At 39.9% G+C, this 26510-nt stretch overlaps 1 protein-coding gene across 4 annotated transcripts in view; it reads right to left on the bottom strand.

Annotated features, from left to right (window-relative positions):
* Positions 1 to 26510, bottom strand: part of SPAG16 (sperm associated antigen 16) — a 403853-nt gene that overhangs the window by 136026 nt on the left and 241317 nt on the right. For all 4 annotated transcript variants that reach the window (XM_040561425.1, XM_040561424.1, XM_040561423.1 and 1 more), the window contains one exon: positions 5547 to 5673. In XM_040561425.1, coding sequence (XP_040417359.1) covers positions 5547 to 5673 — 127 coding nt within the window. The remainder of the gene's footprint in view (positions 1 to 5546; positions 5674 to 26510) is intronic.

Below are 26510 nucleotides of genomic sequence, written 5' to 3'. Positions count from 1 at the left end.
CCAGAAACAACAACAACAAAAACCACAGGAAGAAAAAAAAAAAAAAAAAGCAGAATAACTTCCTGCCCAAAATGCAGAGTTACATGCTCGTTATCTGAAATCTTTTCATTTGCCTTTTTCCACAGAAGTTGTTTTGGAGGAAAGTCAGAATGCGGCATTTTTAAAAATGACAATGACCATACCATGTTTCTTTCCAATTATTTTTCAAGATTAGAAAGAAATCAAGACACTTTTCCTCAGCCATATTTTTGGTTTTGAAAGAACAAGCACTAAGTCTCTGTGCAGGCATCCCAAACTCTATCCTACAACCCTCTCCAGTTTTACTTTTCTCCTCTGTGGTATTACTTCTTGGAGAAAACATAATGCATATTCATACCTATTTGTTCTTCATTTCATATTTTACTGTGACTCATAAACTCCTGTTCATATTAAGACAGGGAGCTTTAAAATATGAACCCATTATTTACAAACCCATACAACAATATCAGGAACACACAATTTGTTACACTGCGTGCCAGGAACTGGGCCTATCCCTGCACGTCCCTTATTCAAAGCAAAATAATTCAACTACACCAAGAGATGTGAGGTTCTCATGGAAGAACTCTTCATCTTCCACAGTGACAACTTCAATTTTGACCCACTTTTGAAGAGGATTGACTTGAACCACATACAGCCTGTCAACAGTTTTTTAAATGACCCATCCCGTATATGCACTCAGCTCTTGAATTCATTCCTCTGGAGTTCAAAAAGGCTAAAATAAAACTGACAAATCCAATACCCTGAGGATATTCTGACTGATAATTTTGTGTCCAAGGTGTTTACTCAGGGATAAATCAACTGCACTAGGCCAAAAAATGTAAAGACTACCAGACTGGATTTCCAAATAACTCCCCTGACTGCTCCGTGCCTGATCCTTAAAACACTTGGAAACTTTTCCTGAATTTGGCCAGCGAATGCCTAATGAACACAGGCATTAAGGTCCCCCCACAGATAGGCAGCACCCCTACAAAAGAAAAAAAAAAAAAAAAGACAAAATCTATGTTGAAAAACAACCAGTCTAAAAGATAGGTTGTATTTCACTGAAAGACAGAACAGGTTGTTTTAGGGAACTACCAATTCAGAGCTGACTAAAGACTGACAAAATAAATACTGGCAAATCAGTGGTCTAAAAGATAGCCCATATTTCATGAGGAGAACAAATAAAGGTTATCTAAGGAAGAGTCCGACGGGGAACTGGCAATGAGACGCGATCCGGCTGCACCAGCAGGGCAATGCTGTGCCCCAGGCATCACGCAGGGGGCAGATGGGCTGCATCGCGAGGGGAAAGATTGCAACACCTGAGCTTAAGATCAGCATCCTTGTGATTATTCTGCATCCATAAGAAACACATGAGCAGCTAGCCCTCATCTTTTTAATGCTGCACCACAGCTGGCAGCCTTAGCAGAGAGCTCAAAAGCTGGTGTATCTATTCTCAGGTAGGAGATGGTGTGAAAAGCCCTATTAAGCAGCCACTGTCCTTAAATGATCTGCGTGCCTCACCTCTTGATGCCTTTGGCAAGACTGTAAAACCACAAATACCACCACCCCAACTACTGGGGATTTAAGCTACTTCTTCAAACTCCCAGACAGCTCATGTCAGGATCTAAAAGTCCGTGGGGCAGATGACAAAAAGCCAAGAGCAGGCAGTGCCAGCCATCATCCTTCCATCCCCACCTCCAGCCACACTGTGGAAGAGCAGAGGACCCCTGGGAAAGAGATGCTGGACAGCTGGGGGGAGCAGTGTCCCTTCTGCCAGATGTAGCCTTCACTTGGGTTCCCCCGATGTATCGCAGAGACCTAACTGCATGGAAGCTTTTACTCCACCAAACCCTGGATAACATGCTCAATAGCCATTAGCAGAAAATGACAAGCAGGCATCATGAGGATAGAAGCCTCAATTTATTAGGAAATAACCTTTAAAAGGGCTGTAAGAAACGATTTTTATTATTTATTTTTTTAAATCCAACTCGAGACCCCTGCACCAGCCCAGGGGGAGGCTCTGCCTGAATTCCTGCTCCCCTCTTTGCTCAGGGCAGGCTGAAATTTCACTCTTGCCTATGAGGAGGGTTCTAGCTCCACGAGAGCGAGTAACATTACTAGGAATTACTTGCCACTCTTAAGGCAGGACTTTGCACAATCTCATTCTGTTCTTCCCTTCCTCCTCAGAGATCGGTGCCTGCATTATTCATCAAAGAACACACCACCTCAGAGCTTTTAACTTTTGATAGTGCTGTTCAGCCCACAAATTACTGTTGAGGATAAAACTTTATGCACAGAGCTAGAACTTACACTTGGCCACTGCTGAGCTGTCTTCCCCCTATTTAAGTCGTCTTTGACCCAGATAGTAAAAAGCTGACATGCTTGATGCCTTCCTGTTTGGATGTCAGGGAGATTAGTTTGATAGTGGGGTGGGAATGGGATCATTTCGTTTGTGTTGTGTGCCAGCAGTCTTCTGCAGAAGGAAGGCAGAAAAACAAGGCTTGTCTTAAATTACCAGGCTGCATCACAAAGGAAATCAAAGTCAGAAATATAGCCTGGACAATTAAAATATTAAACTACAAGCAATTGAGCATCAGTAAAGACCAAAACAGACAACGACTGCCAAACACTATCTCACGCTTCTTATTTCACACCATCAAATAGAAAAAGATAAAATAGTTAAGTACACACTGCAAGTTTTCCCAAATCCTCGTGGGACACAGTCCTTAGGGCATTGCTACCAAGTGCTGACTTCTAAACAACAGTCAGTGCACAAATTCTTAAAAAAATGAAATATCCGCTTGTAGAACCTGACATTTCAAAAAGCAGAAAGCAGATGAGATAGTTACTAAATCAATAAGTTTCAAACACGCAGAATGAAAAAGCACTTTTTTTTTCCCCCCTTCTATTTAATTATTTAAGTGTATAAATATTTGGCATTTTATCTGCCTGGGAAAGAGCAAAGATTCAGCTTGGCTCAAATGTTATCCTGGCAAATCTGCACAGCCCCAAGAAGTGACTCATCAGACCAGGGGAGATGCAGATGAGTGGCAGACCGCTTATCACACGAAGAATTAACCCCAGCAGGTGAACCTGTGCTCTGGGGGTCTCGTGTTCATTTGCAACTCTCACGCTCATCACCGGATGCACTTTGCAATTCATGAGTCGAGATGTTCGCTGTGATGTGTCAGCAAGAAAATATTCTGGTAAAAGGCCAGAATATGCTTGTCTTTCTATGAAACTGGCATAAAGAGACATGAAATCCACAGCTTATCTTGGCACAAGCGCCATCAGTCTCAGCCTCACACATCTGATCCACTGGGAGTCTGGCACAGCATGAGGACGGTTCCTACCCAAATCCAACACCAACTCTGTTTTTCCTCCCAGGATGGATGGAAAGAACCATAAACATCTAAATACCGTCCCTTCTGCATTGTCATTTCCCTATAGGCAACATGTAACTTTGTTTTAAAATTACAGTCATTGGGCTGTAAATGCATTTTAACCACTAGAGCTCACCCTATGTTATCTGGGGGAAAAAAGAAAAAAGAAAGAAAAAAAAAGTCACATATTTCCAAAGTCTGAAGGCTGCATTATAGCCTCAGCTTAGTAATTACAAAGATATATGTTCCATTCTACCCCAAATCCAGAGCTCATTGTCCATTCAACTTACACGGCTCTGACTTACAGTTCTCTGCATCCATTATCTTTAATAATAAAGAGCTGACTGAAGTTAATGATAGAAGAGCAAGATGTGATTAATAATACGAATCTAATTTATGAGAAAACAAACCGGAGTATAATTTTCATGTTTCATTAAAATTACCTTAAATGTACTCCTTAATGCTAATTGATCTCACAGAGGTGAGAAAATATTCTGTTCCAAATTAACAGGAGAAAATCATTCATCATCTTTCTGGAGGGAACATTTACTATCATTCAGCATTTAGAGGGTGATAGCATGTTCACAGCAATTTCACCACTTACAGTGATGCTTCAGTGTGGGCACGTATCTGAAATCTGCAACATTTCCCCTTGGATGGGGACACAATTGGGCAGAATAAACACACAACAAAATCCAATATGCAATGTTTTGTTTTCATAAAAGGTCTTTTCTAGCTTAGCAATATTACCCAATGCTGAAAAACAGTGCTGATGAAGAAAAATCGAGCAGGCTTTTGCCCTAAGTTTATCAAACAGAAACTCTTTTATAGTGCTGTTAATTTGCTATGAGCACAAAATTACTGAAATATTCACACAATAAAGTTCCATGCAGGATTTATTGAAAACAAAGCAAAGCAGAAATCCGTTTTTCCACTGAGTTTTTCACTTCTGTTTGTATTTCAATATGTATTCTCTTTTTGAATTATTCATATTTGGATATCAAATATTCTTACAAACCAATGCATTTAATAATAATGAGTCTTGACTGGTTTCATTTTAACTTGTTGTGCTTTATGCCCAAGATTATTATTAAATGACCTTCTACTCAGTCTGTTCCTATGATCCATAAATAGAAATTGCCTAATGAGCATCTCAAATATTCCACTGTCATTTTCATGTCAGTTTTTCTCATCCGGTATTTGTATAGCTCTGATGACAATGTCTATTAATACACAGCATTAGCTCTTTGCCTCTTTCCTCTCAAATCCTTCCCATGAATTCAGCTTTCTCTACTCTGGGCTGGAATCTCGTACTTCTACACGGTTTGGGAAACACAAAGTGACCGCACTACCTACTCAAGAGGAAACTGGAGAATTTCAAGGGTTGATCTATGAGAAATACCACAACAGCAGCAATAATTATTGAATTTTCTGATGAAAGAGAGAAAAAAAATCCTTTTGCCTTGTATTTGTATTCTACCTGAACAGGATTTACATATTGGTCTGCAAAGCACCAGGGACAATTACTCTTTGCAAGGTACTAAATCCACTTATACCTATACCAAAGAATGAAGGTAGAGAAGAATAAGGGAAGAGAGAGAGTTTCTGAAACTGCCTAGAGTGATATATTCTAGAGAAAACCATACATATTTCATGAGAAATCGGGAGAGTTCAGGGGAGAATTCCTCCTAAATGAAGAATAAATATTTCAGACTTCCACGTTATTGCATCTTATATTTATGCTATCTTTCTCTGTTTCCTTCGTATATAAGTTAAAGCACATGCCAGCGCTTACAAAAGAAGCCGGACAAAACTGACCCTTGGCTGTCCTAGCTACTGAACTGAGAGCACAGTACACAGCACTTCAGACCGCTGCTGAGCCTGCCACTACCGAAGCCAAAGTGTGTTCAGCCATCTAGGTGCACGTCCATTTGTTGTGCTGTGAGGACTCCGGTGTTTCTGATGTCAAGGAAATGCTAAATGGTGGTATTTTTGTCAGTAGATAATAGTCGTGTTACTGAGTTAATGTATTGCTACATCACTCTTACCTTCTGTTTTAATTTTGTACTGGCTTTCATTTTTCTCCTACCAACCATGGCATCGTTTGGGTTGAACTCCAGAAAGACCAAGAAAAAGGCCGCTTACCGTTCTGGCATCCCAGAGAGATAAAGTCTTGTCAGCAGAGCTTGTGAGAACCATGTTGGAGAACAGAAGGAATTCGATGCTATTGACCGAATCTTTATGGCCACGCAGAGTGTATCTGCATCTCTCACTGCAAAAGAAAATAACAGAAATATAGCACTTGCCATTCAGGATAACAAGGCAAGAAACAAGTTAATTAGTAGCAAGTTTTACACATCTTTCCTGTTTACCATCCTGCCTTCTCCCAGCAGATCAGCCATGAAGGAATATCCCAGAGGTTTTTGCTTTGCTTTTTTGGTTTTTGTTTTCCTACCTTTTAATGAATTAACTTGAGACAGCACTACGGGTCATTCTCAGATCAGTGTATAAACCTGATATGGCTGTAACACAAGACTGGAAGCTTTTCCCATTGCAGACAATAGAGAATCACTTCTTTCAAAACAGGCTAAAGATGGCTATATGGTGATGATCTTAAAAAGCTTTTTGGCTTCTGTTTTGTCTTGTTTGTGTGTACAACAGAGAGGGATGATCCTTAAACAGGAGTGCAGGAGAAGAAGAGCCCACGGATGATGCGCTGGGACAAGGCAGAAGGTAACAACCAAATCTGGGATTATTTAGACTGGACAGAAGGGCAAAGGCATAACTTTTACATGAGCATGTCAGCATGGGAAGAGGACTGAAATCAGCTGGCATTCCCCACCCAGCATGGCTGTGTACAACAGTCACCCATGCTGATATGGGGTTCAGCCTATGATTTCCTCAGCTAGAGATAAAACATCATCAGTTTGCGGTGTTTGTATTGTTATAACCTGTGAAAACGTACAAGTAGGAGTGCATACTACGGAAAAATCTATTCAAGGTAAAGCCAGTAGCAGTTCTATCCTCTTTGTAGAGCTGACAAAAAATAGTCATAAAAAATAAAAACCAACAACCCATCATAAATTACTACAGCTTTCAGTGACAGCTCCAAATTTTATTCCCTGCTCATGTGATGCTGTCAGTAGAAATGCACCTCCCCTGAGCTGGCTGCTGAATATATCATTGGGGCTTGCAAATTAGATTACTGGGTGGCTCTTAACCGAGAATTTCTTACAATATTTATTAAGGAAGCTGTCAGCAGAGGGAATTAAAGATGTGATTTTTTTTTCCCTCCTGCCTGTTCGTTGCCAGAAGACTCTCGGAGCTCTTGCAGGTTTTGTATCAACAGCACTGCAGATCAGATACAGGCCAGTAGAGCTAAAGGGTTTTGATGGGCACTCTCCCAGATCGCTGAGCTAACCAAGTGAGTTCTCAGCCCTATTTTACTGCCTTTCCTTCTCGCAGACTGAAATGTACATGCTGTGCTGAGCTGAACACCATGCCTGTCCCCACAGAAGAGATAGCAGGAGGGAGATAAGTTGCTTCTCAGTAGAAATATTATCCAGGAAATGTATTTGAAAGGAATATTAGATTCTACATGTATCATTTTACACAATCTATGTTTTTCTATTATAGATAATACATTATACTATTCAGTATTATCCATTATATAGACTACATGTGTTATTTTATCACAAGGACTCATTTTAAATTATTGATAAAGTATCACGGCTGTTAGAGCTCAGTGCACACTATATCTGATATTCATGATCACTTGATCCACGACACTAAAGCTAACTTCAATACAATAACTTTTTGTTTCACAGTTTCATGGCAAAGTTTCACACTACAGAGTGCGCTTTTTCCATCTCAGATCACGTCGGTTTATTTGTGGGTAGGTATGCCATTTTTCAAAAGTGACCCACAATTTTCTGCCTGCCTATTACACTGTAAGGACTTTTTTCTGATGATCCTGCTGTGCATTTTTGTGGCACTTGGCAGTTTTGGTAGGATGACTTGACCTACCAGAGCATGACAGTGTCCCACTATTTGCTGGTAACACCAGGATGTGTATGTGTCCTTTTCAAAGGCAGGGGGGAGAACCACACCTTCACCTGCTTGAGGATGAAAGAATGGAAGGAAAGTAAAGGAAAATAAGGGAATTTTGTTCCCAAGCCGCTGCCATAGGATAGGGGCCATCCCAGGCAGGCCGGCTGCAAGACAAGGCTTGTGAGCCAATAATTAGGTGCCAAAGCAGGAAGGCCCATCCCGAATCCCTTAGCAAGGTGAAAATGGACTCAAGCGACAGACCATGACAGGAGCAAGAAGGGAAGGAAATGATTTGCACTTTTCCATCAAGAACACAAACACTCAGCCCTGCAGTTGTGTCTCTCCCCGTGCCGCTTCCAGCGCCCCGTGTGCTGATGAGCGAGCTCTGCCTCTCGCGATTTAATTTACCACTCCAGCAGCTGACTGACTGATATTTCTAAGAATCTCCAACTGCTGCATAAAATAAACTCATCTTCCCTTCCAGCTGAGATATAATTTCAGCAAGACTGTCTTGTATACAAGCTATCTTTTAGCCGGAAAGGGAAACATTTTATTTAGATGTTCTTTTTCCACAAAAAAAAGAAAAAAAAAACTGATATAAAGGGTAGATCATCACCCTGCTTCTCATGGGAACTCATATTTCTATCCGATGGCTCAAGTTTATCTACATTAGAATAAATCTATAGCAATATTCATTACCTAATGAATATTTACCCTTTTTCTATTTATTTATTTTTCATTACCTTTTTTCTATTTATGAACACACTGCCTCATAGATATAAGCTTCACTGTCTGAAAATTTCAGTTGGGAAGAGAGAGTATCATCTGTGAGTAGTAGGTTAGGCATCTGTAGTTCTCTTGGTGCTTATACCTAGAGACAGGTCCTTAATAAATGATGTCCTGGTACAAATACAGCTCTGTAGTTCAGGATTTTGCACGTCGTGTTCTGAACTGTTCTCAGATACCGACTCCAACCCTCATCCATTACCTGCGTTATTACTAATTTTTCAATGTAAACCACCAGTTAACGCATCTTCTTGACTCATGACTCATTATCCTCAGTGTTCTCTTTTTCTGAACAAAGTCCATTTTCCTTCCCTTACAACCAGTAAGGTAATGATGTCCTTCAGTAAATCAGTGCCTTTATTCCACCCTCTCCAGTTTTTCCTTGCAGGTTCAGACAAACGCAGACAGGTTGTTATAGGCATATACCTATACCATGAACGTTGGCACTTAAATTAATCACACCCTTCTCGATACCACCAGCTCAACAGTGATGGAAAAAATTTACTTGCTCGATTCTTTAAGAGACTTTGCTTTTGAGAATCATGATCCAGAATGGTACATTCAAATTCAAAAGGGCTTTCAGTAAAACCGCACTGAAAACAAGATATGAGATGTTTCCACTTAGATAAGACTTCACCGAGTACTAACAGGCTGCCATCCCTACGCTAACGTGCAATAGCAGCCAAATAATGCTCTGGGTCGGGATTTCATCGTCTGTACGACAACTGAAAAGCAAACACAGGCAGTGGGGAGATTTCTTACGCTGTGTACTTGCACATCCGCCCCGACAGAGTTAAAACTCGGTAAGAAGCAGCTGGTACTCCCTGATGGGAGCATTTTATGGCTGCCTGGTACATATTTATTGCTAAGGCTATCCGTGTGCGAAGCGCTGGAGAACCTACAGTGCTCCACATCAGCTTAATACTCCTTTCCAAAGGCACACAGCGAATCAGAGCGACGAGTGAGATTACACGTGGCCAATTCTTTTGCCATTTAAATGGGTTTTTAAAAAAGAAACACACATGCTTACCTGCAATCCTACGGAAACAGCACACACACTGCCTCCTTGATTTTTTTTTAAAGGCTGTGGTTTCTGTGTTGATCTCTCATTGGAAAATGGGGGGTGATGCTGTTCGACTGACTAGACAGAGTTACTTATTTTATTGCTGTGCCATATTAAACCACATTTCAGGCATGGCAATTAAAAGCACCCATACAGCTGACTGAAATTAATGAGATTCAAGCATGTACTATCACGTCACGGCCTCTACCATCCAGCTTCTGACATGCTTCCAAGGAGGGTGTTAAATGCACAAACGCTCTCAAGCTGTACCTTCCTTTCCAACAACCACTCTCTTGAATCCATTGAATGAGCACTAAACCAAACCCTTTTTCATGCCTATTGAATAACACCCTACTATGTGACCTGCAATCCCTATCAAGCAAAATGTCAAGGTAAATTACACTGGAAAGGCACTTGCTACAAACGCAGACGCAGCGCTTCTGGTGAAGTTTTGTAAGGTCACACAAGACCAGCTTCTGATCGTGTTATAGTGATAGGATTGCAGCAGTTACAAGGAGATACTTTTAACAAAAACAAATCCCATCGCTTCACCATTATACGACTTTATCTCCAAAACATGTTTAAATGAGGCACAGAACTTTTCTAGCCAAGATCAATGGACAAGCACAGCAAAGGGGCTGGCTTAAGACATTAAAATGCCAGTTTGTTTTATGCTGTTATAAATGCGTCCTATCATGTCTTTACATTTTATGACCCCTATTTTATTTCTAGGTAGCTTCACATATGACACATCCAATTACTCATGTCAAGAATGTAAAACTACCAGTATTTCAGTAAAAAGTACCTACCATCATTTATGGCAACAATTTTTTTCTTGACCCATTATTTCACTAAATATAACACATTTTAAAAGACACTGACGTGTGGGGACACTTTCTCTGTAAAGTATATTTGTCTCTGAAAAGATATATGCCAGTGAGATGCTGTCAATATGCGCCACTTGGCTCAATTACTACTCATCTTCAATAAAATGAAGGTCTCTTCACATTCTGAATATTCATTTGTGCCCGCTTTCAAGATAACGTTTGTTTGACACTCTGAAAACCAAGGGCTGAAGTACATGCGACTGCTGTTTCTGTGAAGAGGTACACAGCTCTCCTCGAATGTTTATAAATATTTAGAAAGAAAATATAAGTTTAATCTTTCTGCGTGTAATTTATCTTAATAGGCAGCACTGACGGCCCATTTTAATCTTCACAATCTGAGAGCTCTGCAAAACAATGAGCGATCCCCCGGTCTGAAGGAAGCTGTAAGTCAGCAGCTCCCTGGCAAGGATCACTGCGGAGCTCTTCCCAACTTACTAAATCACACGAAATCGCTCTACGCTAGCACGCTCAGATAATTTTAATTGTGACACCTTTTAAGTAGGCAGCGAGAGGAAGCAGGGCAAGGTGCTAATACCTCCTGTCACTGCTCACATCAGAGGGTGTTCACCTTGGGACCAGGAGGGCTGCCTGAAGCCCCTGAGCAGGGCTGTAAGTCCTGTTCCTCCCGGAAGCAGCACAAGGTTTGCCGCCTGTGCCGGCGGGAGCAGGGCCGGAACCAGGTTTATCACCATGGGAGCCTGACAGCTCACACTTCTGGTCTGGTGCACGGTAAATTGAGCGTGTAAAAGGAGACTGAGCCCTGCAGTGGTATGGACTGAGCCGATAAGTTTAAGGGTGCAATTCTCTCCCTTCCTCTTTCCTTCTTCTGACAAAAGCAAAGCAAAGGCTTAGGGGCTAGGGAGGCTTAGCCACGGAAGAACGAGCCCCAGACATGATATAAATGGTTTACTAATATGTTTAGGTAAACAAACAAACATTACTCATCTGACTCTGCAAGTTTACAAGTCTGCAATAAAATGGTGTTCCTTTTCCTAGATTTCCTTGAGAGACGGGAAAACTTAGACTTTACCTGTTACTTGTCTGTCCTTAAAACACATGAACTCTGAAATGGATCAAATTGTTTAATTAAAAAGGCAGAAGTCATTAATAGCTATATTTTTGTCTTGCTTGGCAAGCTTTGACAGGCTGCAGCAGCTTATTTCTCAGAGTACAGATTTCTCCTCCGAAATTTGGCCGAGTTCTTCTCCCCTTGCTTTTCACGGGAGCTGAACCGAGCATGGCAGTTTTCCTCCAGCGCCAGCTCACAAAGGCTCGACACAACCACCAGCAGCATTGCTTCAGCTCACGCAGTGACCAACCTGGTGCGCACTCCTGCTCGTACAGGGGAGACCCACACATGTGGGGCAGCCCCCCACGTGTACAAAGGATGTGTCCATGCCTCCAGGTACGCCCACAGTCCAGCTAGATTTGCCTAGTAGGTGCTGCAAGCTCTGCCTTCCAGCAACCTCGAGGGCAACACCTCAGAATGGCAGGCCCTTAAATTTGGATCTCACTTTAGGAACGTTGAGCCCATCAAGCGCTCCCCAGCCCTGCCTACTTGCAGGACCTTGGGGGTTGGATCTTGTAAGCATCACCTAAGCATTGAAATCTACCTAAAGCAAGAGAATCAGGTGCATCCTAGTGTCCCCCAAAGCTCGTTTGCACCCCTTCCCCACTCAGCAGACTCCTTCGGGCTTCTCTGACTCCACTGTGCTGCCTACACCAGTGGGGCACAGCCTTGCCAGCACTGATGCTTTTGTGTGCTGTTAACAAGCTGCTCAGTCAACAGCAACATCCAAACAGAACAGGAGAGCTATTTTGTTGTGTTGTGTTGCACTGGAAATTTATTTCATCTCCAGGGACCTTGCCTCCTTACATATTTTGCTGTTCTAAAAATTACTTTGTCCTATTTCTGTAAGTTGAAAGAGCCTCTTTGGCAAACAATACCCAGAAAGGGAAAATGGAACATACCTGAGAACACAAAGAATACAAAAGCACATGCAGAACAGAAAAAGAGGGCAATGCATTACGTTAAATGAAGTCTAATAGCCTGAACTTTGGATTCAGCGAGGTCTAATAGTGAGGGACATTTGGTCAAAACTCCACTAATAAATTTACAATTAACCGTCAGAAAGCAACTCTCCGGTCAGATTTCCATTCTGCAGCGAAACTGGGTAACAGCCAAACAATCACAGCCCCTGAAATACTGTTCTATAAATGCAGCAGAAAGAGGTTGCAGAACTTTGTGCCTTACCTTTGGGATTAAAATGCTTGTTTGTCTCAGTTCCACGTAACTTATGTAACAGAGCGTGCACTACTGGAAAAGGAGCCCATTATAACACTGTGCAGACTTTCTGGAAGAGCTCTACCAACCGTGTTAGCAGAACCTGTGCATTTATTCAGCGTGTGGAAACTCCACTACTGGCAAGATACTGCTCAGTTTACTAAGATCACAAAAAAATACTCTCAGACAAAAAAAAAAAAAAGCAAAGTTTTAAGGGTACACTGGTTGCTATGGTGTTGAATGCAGACCTCACTGCCTGGTGCTATCCCGAGACATAATAGGAACCCTTGTTGTCTGCCACTGATTATTGAGCACGTTTCTGCATGGAGTGGCAATGGTTGTTAGGGTTGTACAAAAAAAAAGCTTCCACAGGTACCTTCTTTGGTTGGATCTATATGGCAAAGAAGAAATATAAACAATCACGTTATGTTCTTTGAGTGATTCAAATACTACTCAGAAGCAGGATCTGTTTGGGTAAACACAGAGAATAGTAAATATGATTGACAATAGCTTTGTATGTTTCACATGAGTGAAAAGTATGAATCACAGGAATAATAATATTCGACTTCGGCTTTCACCAAAAAGTGTGAAAAACTAATGGTGTATGCTGATAATCTGTCTCCTCTGTTATTGGCTTGAAATATGAATAATGAAACTGCTCACTAGTATAATGAAGATTTAGTCTCTCAACGTCTTCCATTTCCATTTCTTTGAGCAAGTGAAGTGTTGTGTAAGAAGTATAATTTGTGTTATTTTCTGCTTCCAGATAAAGCATTTTCCATGTGAAAGTTTTTTTCTTAAAAGGGAAGATAATAAGGCATACGATCTTTACTCAAAAATGTTTTACAGTGCTTTTGTTCTTTTCCAGTTAATGCTATAACTTTTTATCAATATAATTAAACTTATATAACCACTGTGCGCCCCCAAAATAAGCCTCACCATACCAGAAGAAGAGCATTCACGATTACAAGATCGAACTAATTCCTAAAGCAATACAGTGATGTGCAAGAATCCTTTACAGATGCAATCTGGAATTGAGCACGTCTTTAAATCCAAGAAGATAGACTGTTTTGCCAAATTTAGCCAAAAAACAGCATCGGAAAATGGTACTTGCACAGCTATCTCAACACAGAGACCAACAACAGCAAGTGAAATGAGGATTTCCTGCGGAGCTGAGGAAACTTCCCTACCACTGTAGTTGGTTCAAAGAGGAGAAGGACCGAGATGGAAAGCTACGCACTATAGCACATATATTTTCATAACGAATTGCAGTACTTTCTTTGCTACCTTTTACCGCATAGGCTCAGCTGAACTCTGTACCTTGTCAAGATTTCCATAAAATCTGGCTAGTTGATGCCTGACTGCTGGCAGCACCCGACATTTTTCAGCTGATGCCAACAGCTGTTGCAAAAGCTCATTTTCCCTTCAAACCGGGCTCCAAATCAACTCTGCTATTTTATTTCAGCTACTTCACTTTGAACAGAAGCATGTTACTTTTGATCCAGATTTTTCAGAAGTGAGATATATTTTCATATGCTTCACATTTCAATTATTTTGCATTTGAAAAGGGACACATTCTTCCAAGGTGAGAATCAGGTCAATAAAAATGACTTTGAAACTAAGTCTGGGAAAGGAATAAGATGTAGACATTTGTACCCAAAAATCCAGAACTTAAGGCCTTTTCAAGGACCATCTCGGCCCTATAGAGAACCTTGGTCCTGCCTGCAGGTATCATTATTAAGATGAACGTCTGGGAATGGTTTTGTGTATTTTTATCCTAACAATATTTAGCAATTTGTCTCCTACCTCACCCCCTGAACTCAGTCAGAAATGAGAAATAAATTTGTTCGTTGTACTCTAAGGAACTCAGCTTAGTAGGCATTCCTCTAACACCAGTAACACATCATTATGCGATGCAGACTCAACAAAAAACACATTGGTACATGCTCCTATCGTGATTTGGGATTGCACACCTTGGATTCCTCAATCAAGTTTCAAAATCCAAGCTCAGTTCTTCCCTCTGCCAAGGAAATTCAACACACATGCATTAAGCTTTCCCTTCATGGTTCTGTCTAACTTTCCCACCCAGTCTGGCTATGTGCAGAAAACAAATAAAGTCAGCTGAAACCAAGTTTCTGTAGACCAATGGTCCCAGCCCTCAGAATGACAAGATCTGAAGTGGCTCTCCTCCAAGCTCAGCTCTTGTATTTCATAGTTATTGAATAAAATGTCATTTCAGTCCTTAGGACAGCAACCAGAACACAATCTTCTCTTCCTCCAAGATGCCTGGTACTATTTAGAAAGCACAATCATCTATCCCAGAATTACAGACAGCGATCCAGGGCGAGGCACACCAACCTTCAGAAAGGTACACCGTGATGCTTGTATTATATTTTGAGCCTAAGAGCAAATCAAGCATCCTTAAGGGATTTTTTGTTGTTGGGCAGTTAAAGATGGGAGCACCAGAAACCCCTGATTGAAAACCAGAGCCTTATTTTATTAAACAATTATCTCCTACTCCCTCAAGGCAGATGGGTACCAGATAATCAGATAAGCACAATCTCAGTAATCATAAAATAGATCTAACCCATTTAAGCCGTCATTAAACACTGCAGAACTAGTATGAGCATGCTTTCAGCTCAGCACTTCTGCAGCAGAATAAGCAAAGGCTCGCTCCCCAGCAGCAGCAGGTTGCCTGCAATTACTGGAACCGCTGACATCAGCACCCAGCTGATGCCCGGCTTCTGCAGTGGCTACGTAAGCTGCCATTTTTTTGTTCTTTTAGCTTTTCTTTTTGACAAAAACAGTGTGGGTAAAGCTTCTGCCTTTTCTGGCTGACCCCGAAGAGCTCTATCAGTTCCCGCAAGACCTCACCGCTGTTGATTCTGAAAGTTAACAGCATGCATTGGCTTCCGTGGATCACCGCCAAGCACCTGAATTTTGTGTGTGTGTGTGAATATTTATCATATTAATGCTTAAATTGAATAAATCCTATTTATGCTTTTCTATTCAAATGGGTTGCTGTACAGCTTTAGGCTTCTGCTGGTCAAATAAAGTATTGGGGAGCAGGTGAGCCACCTACACTCAATATTCAGATCTCTGTCCTGGTGCACTACAAGCATGCTGGCGACTTCCTTGGTCAGCTCTTTCATTTGCTCCCTTCCCACCATTTACTTCATTCTTTTACTTGATTAGGTTAGTAGGCAAAGAACATGGCATTATATTTGCAACTATTGACTGGTCACCCATAATGCAGAAAGTAAGAAATGTGAAAATGAAAAAAAAAATGTAGAAACATAGGCATTTTGAAACAGTCACACCTTCTTAAAAGCTTTCGATATATTCTCTGGTGAGAATTAACACTTTCAACACCATTCTAAAATACACTGAGACAAAATGCCCTTTGAAAAATTCTGATTGGTTCTATCAAATAAACTCTTCTGGTGCCATTTTGGCTCTTCTGCCTCTGGGAAAGGAAGGAAAGAAGAGGACTGGTGATATATGAAACGTGTTCATCCTTTTTAAATACAGTGGTGAAAAAGAAAAAAAAGGATTCGACTGACAAATCCTAAGTTTCCAGGAACAACAGTGGACAGAAGCAGGTTTACAAGCCTTATTTCCCCACATACTGTGCTCCCAAGTTCCTGACATCTGTGCACCCTTCCTGATGCAAACTGCAAGGAGAAATACTGACCATGGCTCCTACTCCTAACTTGCCCAAAGAAAAGAGCTAGTGAGGCATTTAATTCAAATCATTTTCCATTTCAAAATTCCTTTACACCTGAAGACCAGATAATCTTAGCATGCTGAACTGAAATGCGTATTTTTTGTTGAATCCTGATAAAGTCTGGTGAGAATGATCTGATCTATTTCTTACGAAAAGTCACTGACAAAAGTAATAATAAACAATTGCTTTTTATAGGATTTCAAGTCTCTAACAGTATAAAAAAGTAGATTTTTTTTTAAATGTAACATAGAAGTCTAAAATAACTTGCCAAAATAGCTTACTCTGACTTCACACTGTAGAAATCTATCATACCATATTTCTCTGTAATTTTATTCACTTAGGATGAGACTTTCAGAATTCCCTGACAAAGCTGAGTCTCCGATTCTCTTAGCTTTTGGGTACCTAAATAATCAATTAGATGCTTAATGGGATTTTCGAAAGGCACCACATGCCCACTCCGGCAGATTTTCAATCAATCCTTCAGGCACTTTTAGGGATTCAACCCTTTGTGCATGTTAAACGACAGGAGCCCACCCTGCTCACATCAGCTTTGATGAGAGCTTTGTTACATGATTTGACCAGAATTTGGAGAAGCTGACAAGGAGAAGGCTTGCCTTACTAAAGGGTGGGAAGCAACCCTCCTGGGCCTTGCGTTTGCTAAGAGTCAGTTCTAAACTGCATGATGAATGACACAGGTTCTCGCTGTTTCTAAACCAATTTTTTGCCTCCCTTCCAGGAAAAATTAACTGTTGCAAAACTAGTGACAAAAGGGAACAGCTGAAACAAGACCTATATAGGAGACCAGCAGAATAAACCTAGAGAACTCAACCGCATCCACACAGCATTTAGAAAAAGTGATCTAATTTAATTCAAATATCACCCCTCCAGAAAATGCCAACAGACAACAAAAACAACAACAACAAAAAAACAAACCAGAGGAAAAAAAAACACCACTAGTTTAACCTCAGAATCCATTTGCTGCTCCCAACTTTATAGTTCCATATAGGATAGTGAAAGCAATACCAGCACTCCATGATTTCACCAGTTTATTGTTGTTGTTGTTGTTTTGTTGTGCTTGTTTTTTAAATATATGAGATTTTAGACTCACAACTCTACATCTTAAACCCAACCCAGATTTGGGAAAAGTCTTGTAAAGCAAGAGAGGTAACATACAGTTTTCAGTAGACACATAAAGAGGTTTCAGCAAGCCCACATGCCAATGCGCTGGGCACAAAACCATCTGAACACCACCACTGAATCTGCCAGAAGCTGTCATGATATGCTCTGATATATAAAAGAAAATACCTTTATCAAAAAAGTCAGATGAAGAAAAACCTGCATTATCAAATTCCAAAATGTAACAACGGGTCAACGTTGAAGGCCTCCCTTTATTTGTTCCTATATTGCAAACCAGGAACTCTAGTCCTTCTTTTCCAAATGAAACGCCACTGCACATGTATATGTATATAAATATATATATAAACAAACAAAGAAACAAACAAAACAGCCAGTTGCAATAGTGCAGAGGACGAAGAGAGCCTGGGCCAGGACTGTGATACTGTAAATTAGTAAGCAGTTACACAGAATATTAATGGTCAGGTTTAATCTACGGACTGCAGATACACAGCACAAGAAGCAGTGTTGCTCTTGTCATATGTTAGTTTATGTTCTTCTACATTTTAAATATGACTGAAATTCCTTTAGATCTGTTAAATGAGCAAATCCTTTTTGAAAACAGTACAACATGGCTGAAATGCAATAAATATAAGCACTTTAATATTTAAGTGAAGAAAATGAATTTCAGTCTGTTTTCAAATTGGTTTTCTTCAGTGCAGAGTTTCTTTATTTGTCCAAATAAAATGGATTTGAGTGGGTGGCACCTTCAAGGAGATATGCGGCACTATTCAATGCCTTTGTGAACCTGGGAAGATATTATGAATAATGGATTTGCTGTGCTCTTAGACACAGAGCCACAACAAAAACAATATCATTCTAGTTTCTCTAATAAGCAGCTGCTGGAGTGAGGAATAAAAAGCCTGGACTCCTGATTTAAGCTCCAGGTGCTGGCATTTTTGTTCAGTACATTTTTATGATCATTGTAACTATGGGACTGGCTCTGAGCTTTCAGCAGGGAAATGACTCAAACACTGAGTGTAAAGGGCTGAATTCCCAAGGCTACCTCTCCCCATTTTGCTTTCTTCTTAAGAGCCCATTTCTATATTATACCTATCTCCCAAATACACCTGCAAAGGGCTGCTTCCCTCTGCCAACAGCTGGGAGGAAAGGTTAGCTCAATACATACACACAAAATATAAGAGAATTGGTTTAGTTTCCTCCTTTTAAGGATCTGAGTATACATCTCCATTCAAGGGGGAGAGAGTCCTTTGCTTTATTTTGTAATGAATTTAAAATATTTAAATGTCATTGACAAATTACTCCTAAGCACAAATGGAAACAATATCCAACAGTTTTCAGCGCAGAAAGATTAACCAAAATAAATTTGAAAAGTGTGCCTCTGAGCCCTTTTGAAAAGAATCTGGCTTCTGTCTGATAGAAAATCAGAGGAGTTTGGGGCATCGAACGCCTTCCTAGCAGCATGTATGTTTTCAGTGGTCAACAGCACAGGCCTGGGAAAAACAGCAACTGCTCTTGGGAGTGGGACACGTGAGAGCAGGAGGAGACTGGATATCTACCTGTTGGACCAGGACAATGTTAGCCTCACATAGATCCCAAACTTGTAAACCTGAACCTGTTCACAGGCACCGGCACACAAGGTAGCTCCACACATCAGTACGTCTAAAAGCATGTGTGAGAGAAGCTTAGCGATAGGGATCTCAAGTCCCAGAAGTTCCGCCAGGGCATCTGAGATCTAACGGATTTTAATACTGGCACTGTCCTTCTAGAAGCTGTGATGTCTTCTCATCCTTTTAGAAATAAATCTCCAGCAAGAGACTATTAAGATCTTTAGCTGCAGTAACAACGCTTAGCTCATGCTATTGAGGTAGGTATTGAATATGTCATCTAAGCATTGTCAAGGCTTGAGTGATAACCTGCTAAGAACTACATAAAAAGTTCACAGACTTAGAATTAAGTTTTCATCAACCTCTGGTGCTAGCTGCTAAATTCACACCCACTGCTGCATACTGCATCCTCAAGCCCTTATTTTCATCTCAACCTTCCAAACACAGCGAGCTCAGATCTGTAGTACTATGAAACACACAGTGATCTGAAAATCTATGAGAAGTGTTTTTGAAACAGCAGAACCTAACTGCAGAACATCACGTATGCTGTTTTCTTGTGTTTTTGTGTTTTTTTTTTCTTAATAGATCAGAAGTATAATTTCAGAGGGGAGATACCAGTATAACTTCAGCTATGTTTGTGCTGTGCAGCTAACTGGCAAGCCCTCTGTGCAACAAAAACTATCCATGGCTATCTGTTCTGTATTAAATAATTCACTATTTTTGACGACACTTTACTGCAGTCGCAATATTAAGAATATTATTAGCTAGAATGTTTGTTTTGGTGACAGAAATATGCTTGAAAACAATACTGAAATATAAAGAAACTCATCGTTTCGGCATCATCTGGATAATTCCAATACATATTTAATAGGTTTCCAACAGATATACATGTCTTTGCAGGCTCCAAGTTCAGTAAATATATGCATAAAAATTGTCTTTCAGAGGGTGAAGTGTTCCTAGCTGGGAACGATACTGGCCAGTCTAGAATGAGATTTTTGCAAGACATTGCTCTGAATATTGGAAATGCAAAAAAGGAGTTGGCAGCATTTTTGTTTTCTTATCCTGATCCTCACCCCTATTAAGGCAAGAGGAAAAAAAAGTATTTTCATGAGAGGCTTCAGACTGGCTATGTAAATAGTTCATAAACACTTCTACCTTGGAGATATAAGTTTATGTAAAAGCTTTACAGCTTCCTAAGCCCATTCAGAAGATTCTGAGATCCGTCTCAAATAAGTATCCATGCATAGTACCAAAGTAATTTTGTTTTATATATATACATACATACATATGTATGTGTGTGTGTGTGTATGGTTCTACCATTCATGGAAAGATTTAGGACAGAAATTAGCGCCGAGATTTTTGAAAAACATGACTGATAGAAGAATCCACCGTTGGGTTGAAAATTATAAATAATTAACATTCTAAGAAGGTAAGAAGACAATTCTGTGTCTTCCAATGTCAATAAAGGACCCAGGAGACCTTTTCTGTACGTAAGGAGTCATTGTTTAAGGATGGAGATATGATTTATGTTCGTAGTCCAACTGAAGCTAATGGAAGATTGAAGGGTTTGCTTTAACAGGACACAGGTGGTAGACAACTAGAGCTCCTGCAACTGGGAGAAAAAATAATCTGACAACACAAGATTTTTTGCAAAGTATGAATCCTTAAGTGAGAAAAGAAAATAGAAATAAAAATAGCTGGAGACAGAGGACAAGAATTCAAACAATCGAGATGTATATGTAGAAAGGCATCCATTACAGCAGACCTTCCTTTTGAAATCTAATGACCAGCTCGTGTAATTTCAAACTAGAAGATATACAGTGCTAAAAAGAGTTGAACATTCAAGTGGAGATGCCTATCCAAATACTGCTGCTTATGAATGGTAAGACACCCTCCTGCTCTTGTTTATTCACTGGAGATATGAGCAGAGAAACAATCTACAATCACTTGTGTTGCAGCACACGATTTTGGGTAACAGTACTCCATGTATCACAGACTATCCATGTAATATTTGCCCTAACTGGTACTGACAGGATATGGCTGTGATGATTGAAATACTTCACTTTAATGAACTGTTGTCTTCAATGAATTCTGTAATAACATCTGACAGCTCTCACTGCCGTATGAATTGCTCTCTGTTGGTACAATTCATTTTTGTTTTGGTTCAGACGCTCTAAGACAATATCTCCAGGAAAACAAGTTAGGCAAAGAAAAGACTGCCAGTAATGAATGGATGTAATGCAAAGGAGAGAGAAAACAGCTAGATAATGAGCCTGGATATGTAGAGAAAAAACACGCTATCACTTAAAATGTGCTGAATGTCTGACTGCTGTTCCTTTGCATTTGAATACCGAATGCAGGACAGAGGAAACACCCTGTCAAGATCTGGACATTATTTTGCAGGAGCTACAGTTATAACACCTGCACACTTAGGAGTAAGACAAAGATTTCAACATGCACATTGTCAAAGAGAGAAAACAACTGAGCCTACTACAGTATTCAGAATCAAGTGGACTCAGTTTTCTGGACCTGGTGGCTAGGATTTGATGGAAGGAAGCCTTCCATCCCTTGCAGCCAGCTCTTGAACCAGCTGTCAGAGAATCTAGGAGGCATTTTGACAACTAAGGGAAACCAAGTAGAAAGGCATCCAACTTGCTGAATATCGCATTAGCTTAGCAGTTGAAATAAATAAAGCATTCTGCTAAGAGGAATCCATCAGCCAGCTATACATCATTTAGGAAACTGGTGCATCCCTGGGCTGACAGAGGGCAACGGGAACACACAAAAATACTGACCCTCTGAACAGCTTTCCAAGCCATAGTGGATGCTGAAATAATAGAAGCAAGGAAGCTATTGAGATAAAATAAGATACACAGTTTCATGTAAATCAAATGCATCTTTCCTGAAAAAAAAAAAAAGACAAATCTTTTTGCAGATAGCTGAATGTAGAGTTCAGATAAGCCACCAGAAATATTTACAGAGAAAAGAACTCAAACATTTTAGAAAGCAGCTCCATCCACCACAGCCTAGTTAAAATAAATAAATAAATAAATAAATAAAGTAGCAGTGTGATTTTTGCCCTTCCCTTGGTCAAAAACAGTGCTATGCATTGAGACCAGTAGCAGAAACCAGAATGCAAAGCTCCTGCTTTTTCAGAAATGTTGAAAAGACAGAAAAAGGCCTGAAATATTTTTGATGTTAAAAAAAATGCCTTGTCATTCTAGTTACTAAGAAATTCAAATATGCTTCTCATGTACAACATGAATTGTCATTGACAGTTCCAATAAAAAAAAACACCACTGGTTTCTCTAGACCTGTAGCCAACAGCCACCCATATGAACACTTCAGCAGAAGCTACGCAATTCCTGTACATTTCACAGGGATATTCCACGGAGGCATGCTTCAGTTGCATCCAAAACAATTAGTTTGTGTCACGAAGCACAAAACCTGCCAGCCTTTGTAATACCGCTAACTGCATACGCTGTTAATTTCTGTAAGCTTTGAACACTGCTATGCAACTACAAGCAAGTTCGGTATTGCACTGACTGCATTCGTCAAGGCACAGAGAAATAACATACTCATAGGTTTCTCATGACTTATACTACTACTGCTTTGATTTGCTTCCTTCCCATCGTGCAGGGGAGTTCAAAGACAATTCTTTTTTTTTTTTTTTTTTTTTTTAATGTTACCAAGGAATTGGAAGTCATGTTTTCAATGATGGCTTCAGTAATAACCAACTACGTGGCCTTGAGTGAAGCACTACGCCTTTGCCCTTAGTTTTCACCAAATGGAAATAATTGCAGCAGTTGCCCAGCTCAAGCATTCCTTGAGAACAAGGCACAACTGGTCAGGTTTTCTAGACTTGCAAATACATGACCATATTAAACACCTCCCCTTAACAATCAGTGCTGGTTTTCTTTTACAACTCTGTACAAGTTCAAATAAGTTTACAATATGGAGTTTAGGCGCTTTGGTTTTGTACTTCAAGATTCATCTTTTTTAGCATTGTGGAGATTAAACCGTATTTTCCCCTTAACCCAACAGCTATGCTTTAGATATGATTTTTTTTTGCCTGATAATTCACATCTTTAAATTGATTTTTACAATTGGTACTCTGGGAATTACAAAAGCTAGGTTTTAGACTTTCTTTGGTCCTGAAAAATGTGTTATGGAACTCTAACACAATTATAAATTTGGAGGCTCGGGCACGGGCCTCTCTTTGATTTGAGGGATTAACAGCAGGTTGTCTCCGTAGTACTCCTCCGAGGATTCCAACGGGAATTCTCCTTTATCAAAATAGCAAGCGCTTCCTGATGGGCTGTCAGGACACACGTTACAAACTACCCAAAGATGGACCTTCCACAGCTCCTCCGAGTTTTTCTGCCTGCCTTCTAATTTCCTGGAGGACATTCGTCTTCTTCTGAAAATACATTAGCTTTGCTTTTGTGGGCATCAGTGAAACACGTTCTCGTCCCGCTGAGAAGCGAGCCAGGTACCAGCCACTAGCCAGGGGCGTTTCGACAAGGATGGGTACAGGCTCAGAACTGGGACTCTGTTTTCAAATCTTCATGAGGTTCTTCAATGGAGGCTTGATAGAGACCTGATCTGGATAGTTGTATTGGTGTGAGAAATAGCTACAAACCTGATGGTCAATATTTCATTTCAAAGCTGGCTATTGTATAAGGAAAAAGGAAGAAAATGTAGCAGAGTGTAATGTACAAGAAGCCCAAGGAACCTAGGCTCAACTCTGTATCTTCGTGTAGTTTTGATGGTATAAAGCAACCAGTTTGACTACCCAACGTGTTAAGCCAAGCAACATGAACTTCTTCACTGAGACTAAAGCAAAATAATAAAAAGCCACTATCATAGTAATTTAGAATCTATTTAATCACGTCTTGCATTGCACACTCTGTCAAGATGTGTTAAAAATAAAAAGTGTGCATCATCATCACTGCACGGTATTATTCCAAGGGAAGCTATAGCTGATTATCACCTCCTAATGAAACTGAATCCATCCCTGCTGTATTTCTTTTACATGCACACTACCCTCCCTCTAAATTCCTAAAATTAAAATGCTCCCTATGGGAAGAAGTAAAACTAAACCCAGCAATGATCAAGCGGAGACATGAGATAACAGAAGCTAAGCCTCTGCTTAATGTAGGCTAAAGAACAAAAGAAGGAATTATGTAAATATACCAGGAATTCTTCTGTGTCTTTCTTTCTAGATAAAGAAAGGAAAATTCCCAATTTGGGGGCAGAAAAGCAAAAGTAGTCAACAATTATTTTGTGTCTATTTGAAAATAAGTAAAAGAATATATTAACACCTTAGCAACAAGATATTGTATTAATGGTTGTACAGGTTAATTAACAATGACAGTGATATATTCTTTTTTTATATTCTTTTTTTTTTTTAAATTTTCATCTGAAGAACTGCATCAATGTAATGAGTGAAGATCAACATAAACAACTACATATTTTTAAACTTTTTAAATAAAATTTTGAGCGTGGGAAAAATGACAGGGACCTAGACAGAATGTATTGTGTTAAGTGAAAAGGCAAGGAAGTTAAGTGAAAATGCAGATTAAAACCCAGCAACCAGCGAGGGCATCCATTCCCAGACCTTCATTCCCCCCAAGGTGTGCTGCAGGACAGTACACGATTACATTTCTCTGTACCCTAATTCTGCCATGTTCTGCACTACCAAAAGGAATCAAAGAAGAACAGAGAACTGGCCCAGTGACTATATAATGGATAAACCAGAGGGGAAAAAGTTGTACATTAATCCTGAATGTTCTGGCTTCGGTGCCCATAATTTCTCAGGCTTAAAACATAAATAACATTTTTTGCGTTTAACATATAGTCTACAGCACATGTTTGCAAAACTAATTAACCGCCTGTGTTTGCATGAGATATATGAAGTTCAGTTGGATTTGCATATCAGAGATCAGGCTGTGAATCTCTGACGATATTTACAATTGGATAATTGAAATTAATCCAAAATGACTTTGACAGTCTGAATTTATGGTCTGAGAAAACAATCCTGGAACTGTTTGCAGAGCTATTAACATGGCTGACCGTATATTTCAATCTAAGCTATGCTGCTGAATAAAATCTACTTACAACTTCTAAGCTTCTTCCTTCCCTCCCTCACTTCCTGTTCAAGTTGCTCACTAAAATCATTAAAAAGATGGTATAACCTTGAAGACGGGAGATATACCGGGGTTTTGCTGTTTTGTTTTCTACTTTTCAAACCATGGCAGGTACATTAGAGTTTTGTTTTGTTGTTTTTTTGTGGATATTATGGCATTTTATTTTTCATTTCCTTTAAAAGCAGCCAATTCTCCCAGCAGAAAGCACTGAGAAGCTTCAACATCAGAGCTCAGCCTGCCTCAAGCCCTGCTGTAACATGGAAAATGGTCACATCTTAGCATGCATTTGTCTCCTCAGAGAAGATGAAAGGTGCTTGCATTTTTGTTTGTTAATGTTTTCTGTTGCTTGGTGTTTTCGTTTCTTTGTTGTTGTTTTTTAAACTCAGCACAGACCTTTAGATAAAGGGCACATAAGTTGTCACGGAGAACACTTAACTAAAGCTACCTCCCATTATCCGCCTGGTAGGAATGTCAGCTGTGGCTAGATATATGACAGACCCCTTCCAACCTACACAGAAAAAAAATGCCTGTGAAAAATACCTACTGCAAACAAAATTAATTTGGCAATAGGTTCACCTCCTAGTAAAACAAAACTCAAGCAATTAGCAAGCTCAATTTTCTTATCATTGGTAACCAATTATATAATTTATTAAAACTGTTGGAAACCTTTTCCTATCTCAGGGATGCTATACACCCTGTATTCTTTGGATTCTAATAATGAGTTTGACGATTGTGAAATTTGCACCTTGGGTTTCGGTGTTAAAAGAGGAAAACCCTCCCCACTTTCATGACACCAAGTTTTCAACTACAGAAGACTGCTTCAGTAATTTCAAAAGTTATGTTTATAGATTTTTAAAAGTATGTTTTTAATATACAAGAGCAGCTTTATGAAATCTGGAAACAAAAGGACAACTACCAAACATTACAGAAATGTAAGTAAATACATGCCACAAATATAAGTACCTTTAGTAATATCCCTTATAGAGAGGTGACAATTGGTAGCTCTGATACTCGTCTTGCTGCCCCCTGCCTCCATGTGACGCTTTCCAAGAATATTCATTTTGAAAGCAGGCGTATATTTAAATATATATATAAGGGAAGAAAGAAAGCTCTCACTTAAAAAGTGTTAATTCCTTCTTAGTAGAAAGAATGAATCACTATATTAAGCAGAGTACCTGCGATCACTGATACTACCCTAACACAAGCATGTTATCTTGGGCTCCGTCCCCTGTTCAGAGACAGCTCGTGGCAGCTGGCAGACACCTGAGAAGGAGAGGTCTACAGAAGATGAGTAGATAAGCATACATTCTGGGAGGATGAGAAGAAAAAGATTTTCTAAGCATTGAAAACCTTTGTGGTGAGCCTGCTCCACCTTCCTGTTTTGTTGCATGCACTCAGACTGTAAAAAGTGTCCAAATGGGG

Source organism: Cygnus olor, chromosome 6, assembly GCF_009769625.2.
Source record: "Cygnus olor isolate bCygOlo1 chromosome 6, bCygOlo1.pri.v2, whole genome shotgun sequence".
Classification (NCBI taxonomy): Eukaryota; Metazoa; Chordata; class Aves; order Anseriformes; family Anatidae; genus Cygnus; species Cygnus olor.
The sequence above is the reverse complement of the archived record's forward strand: the minus strand, read 5'-3'. Positions and strand labels throughout refer to the sequence as shown.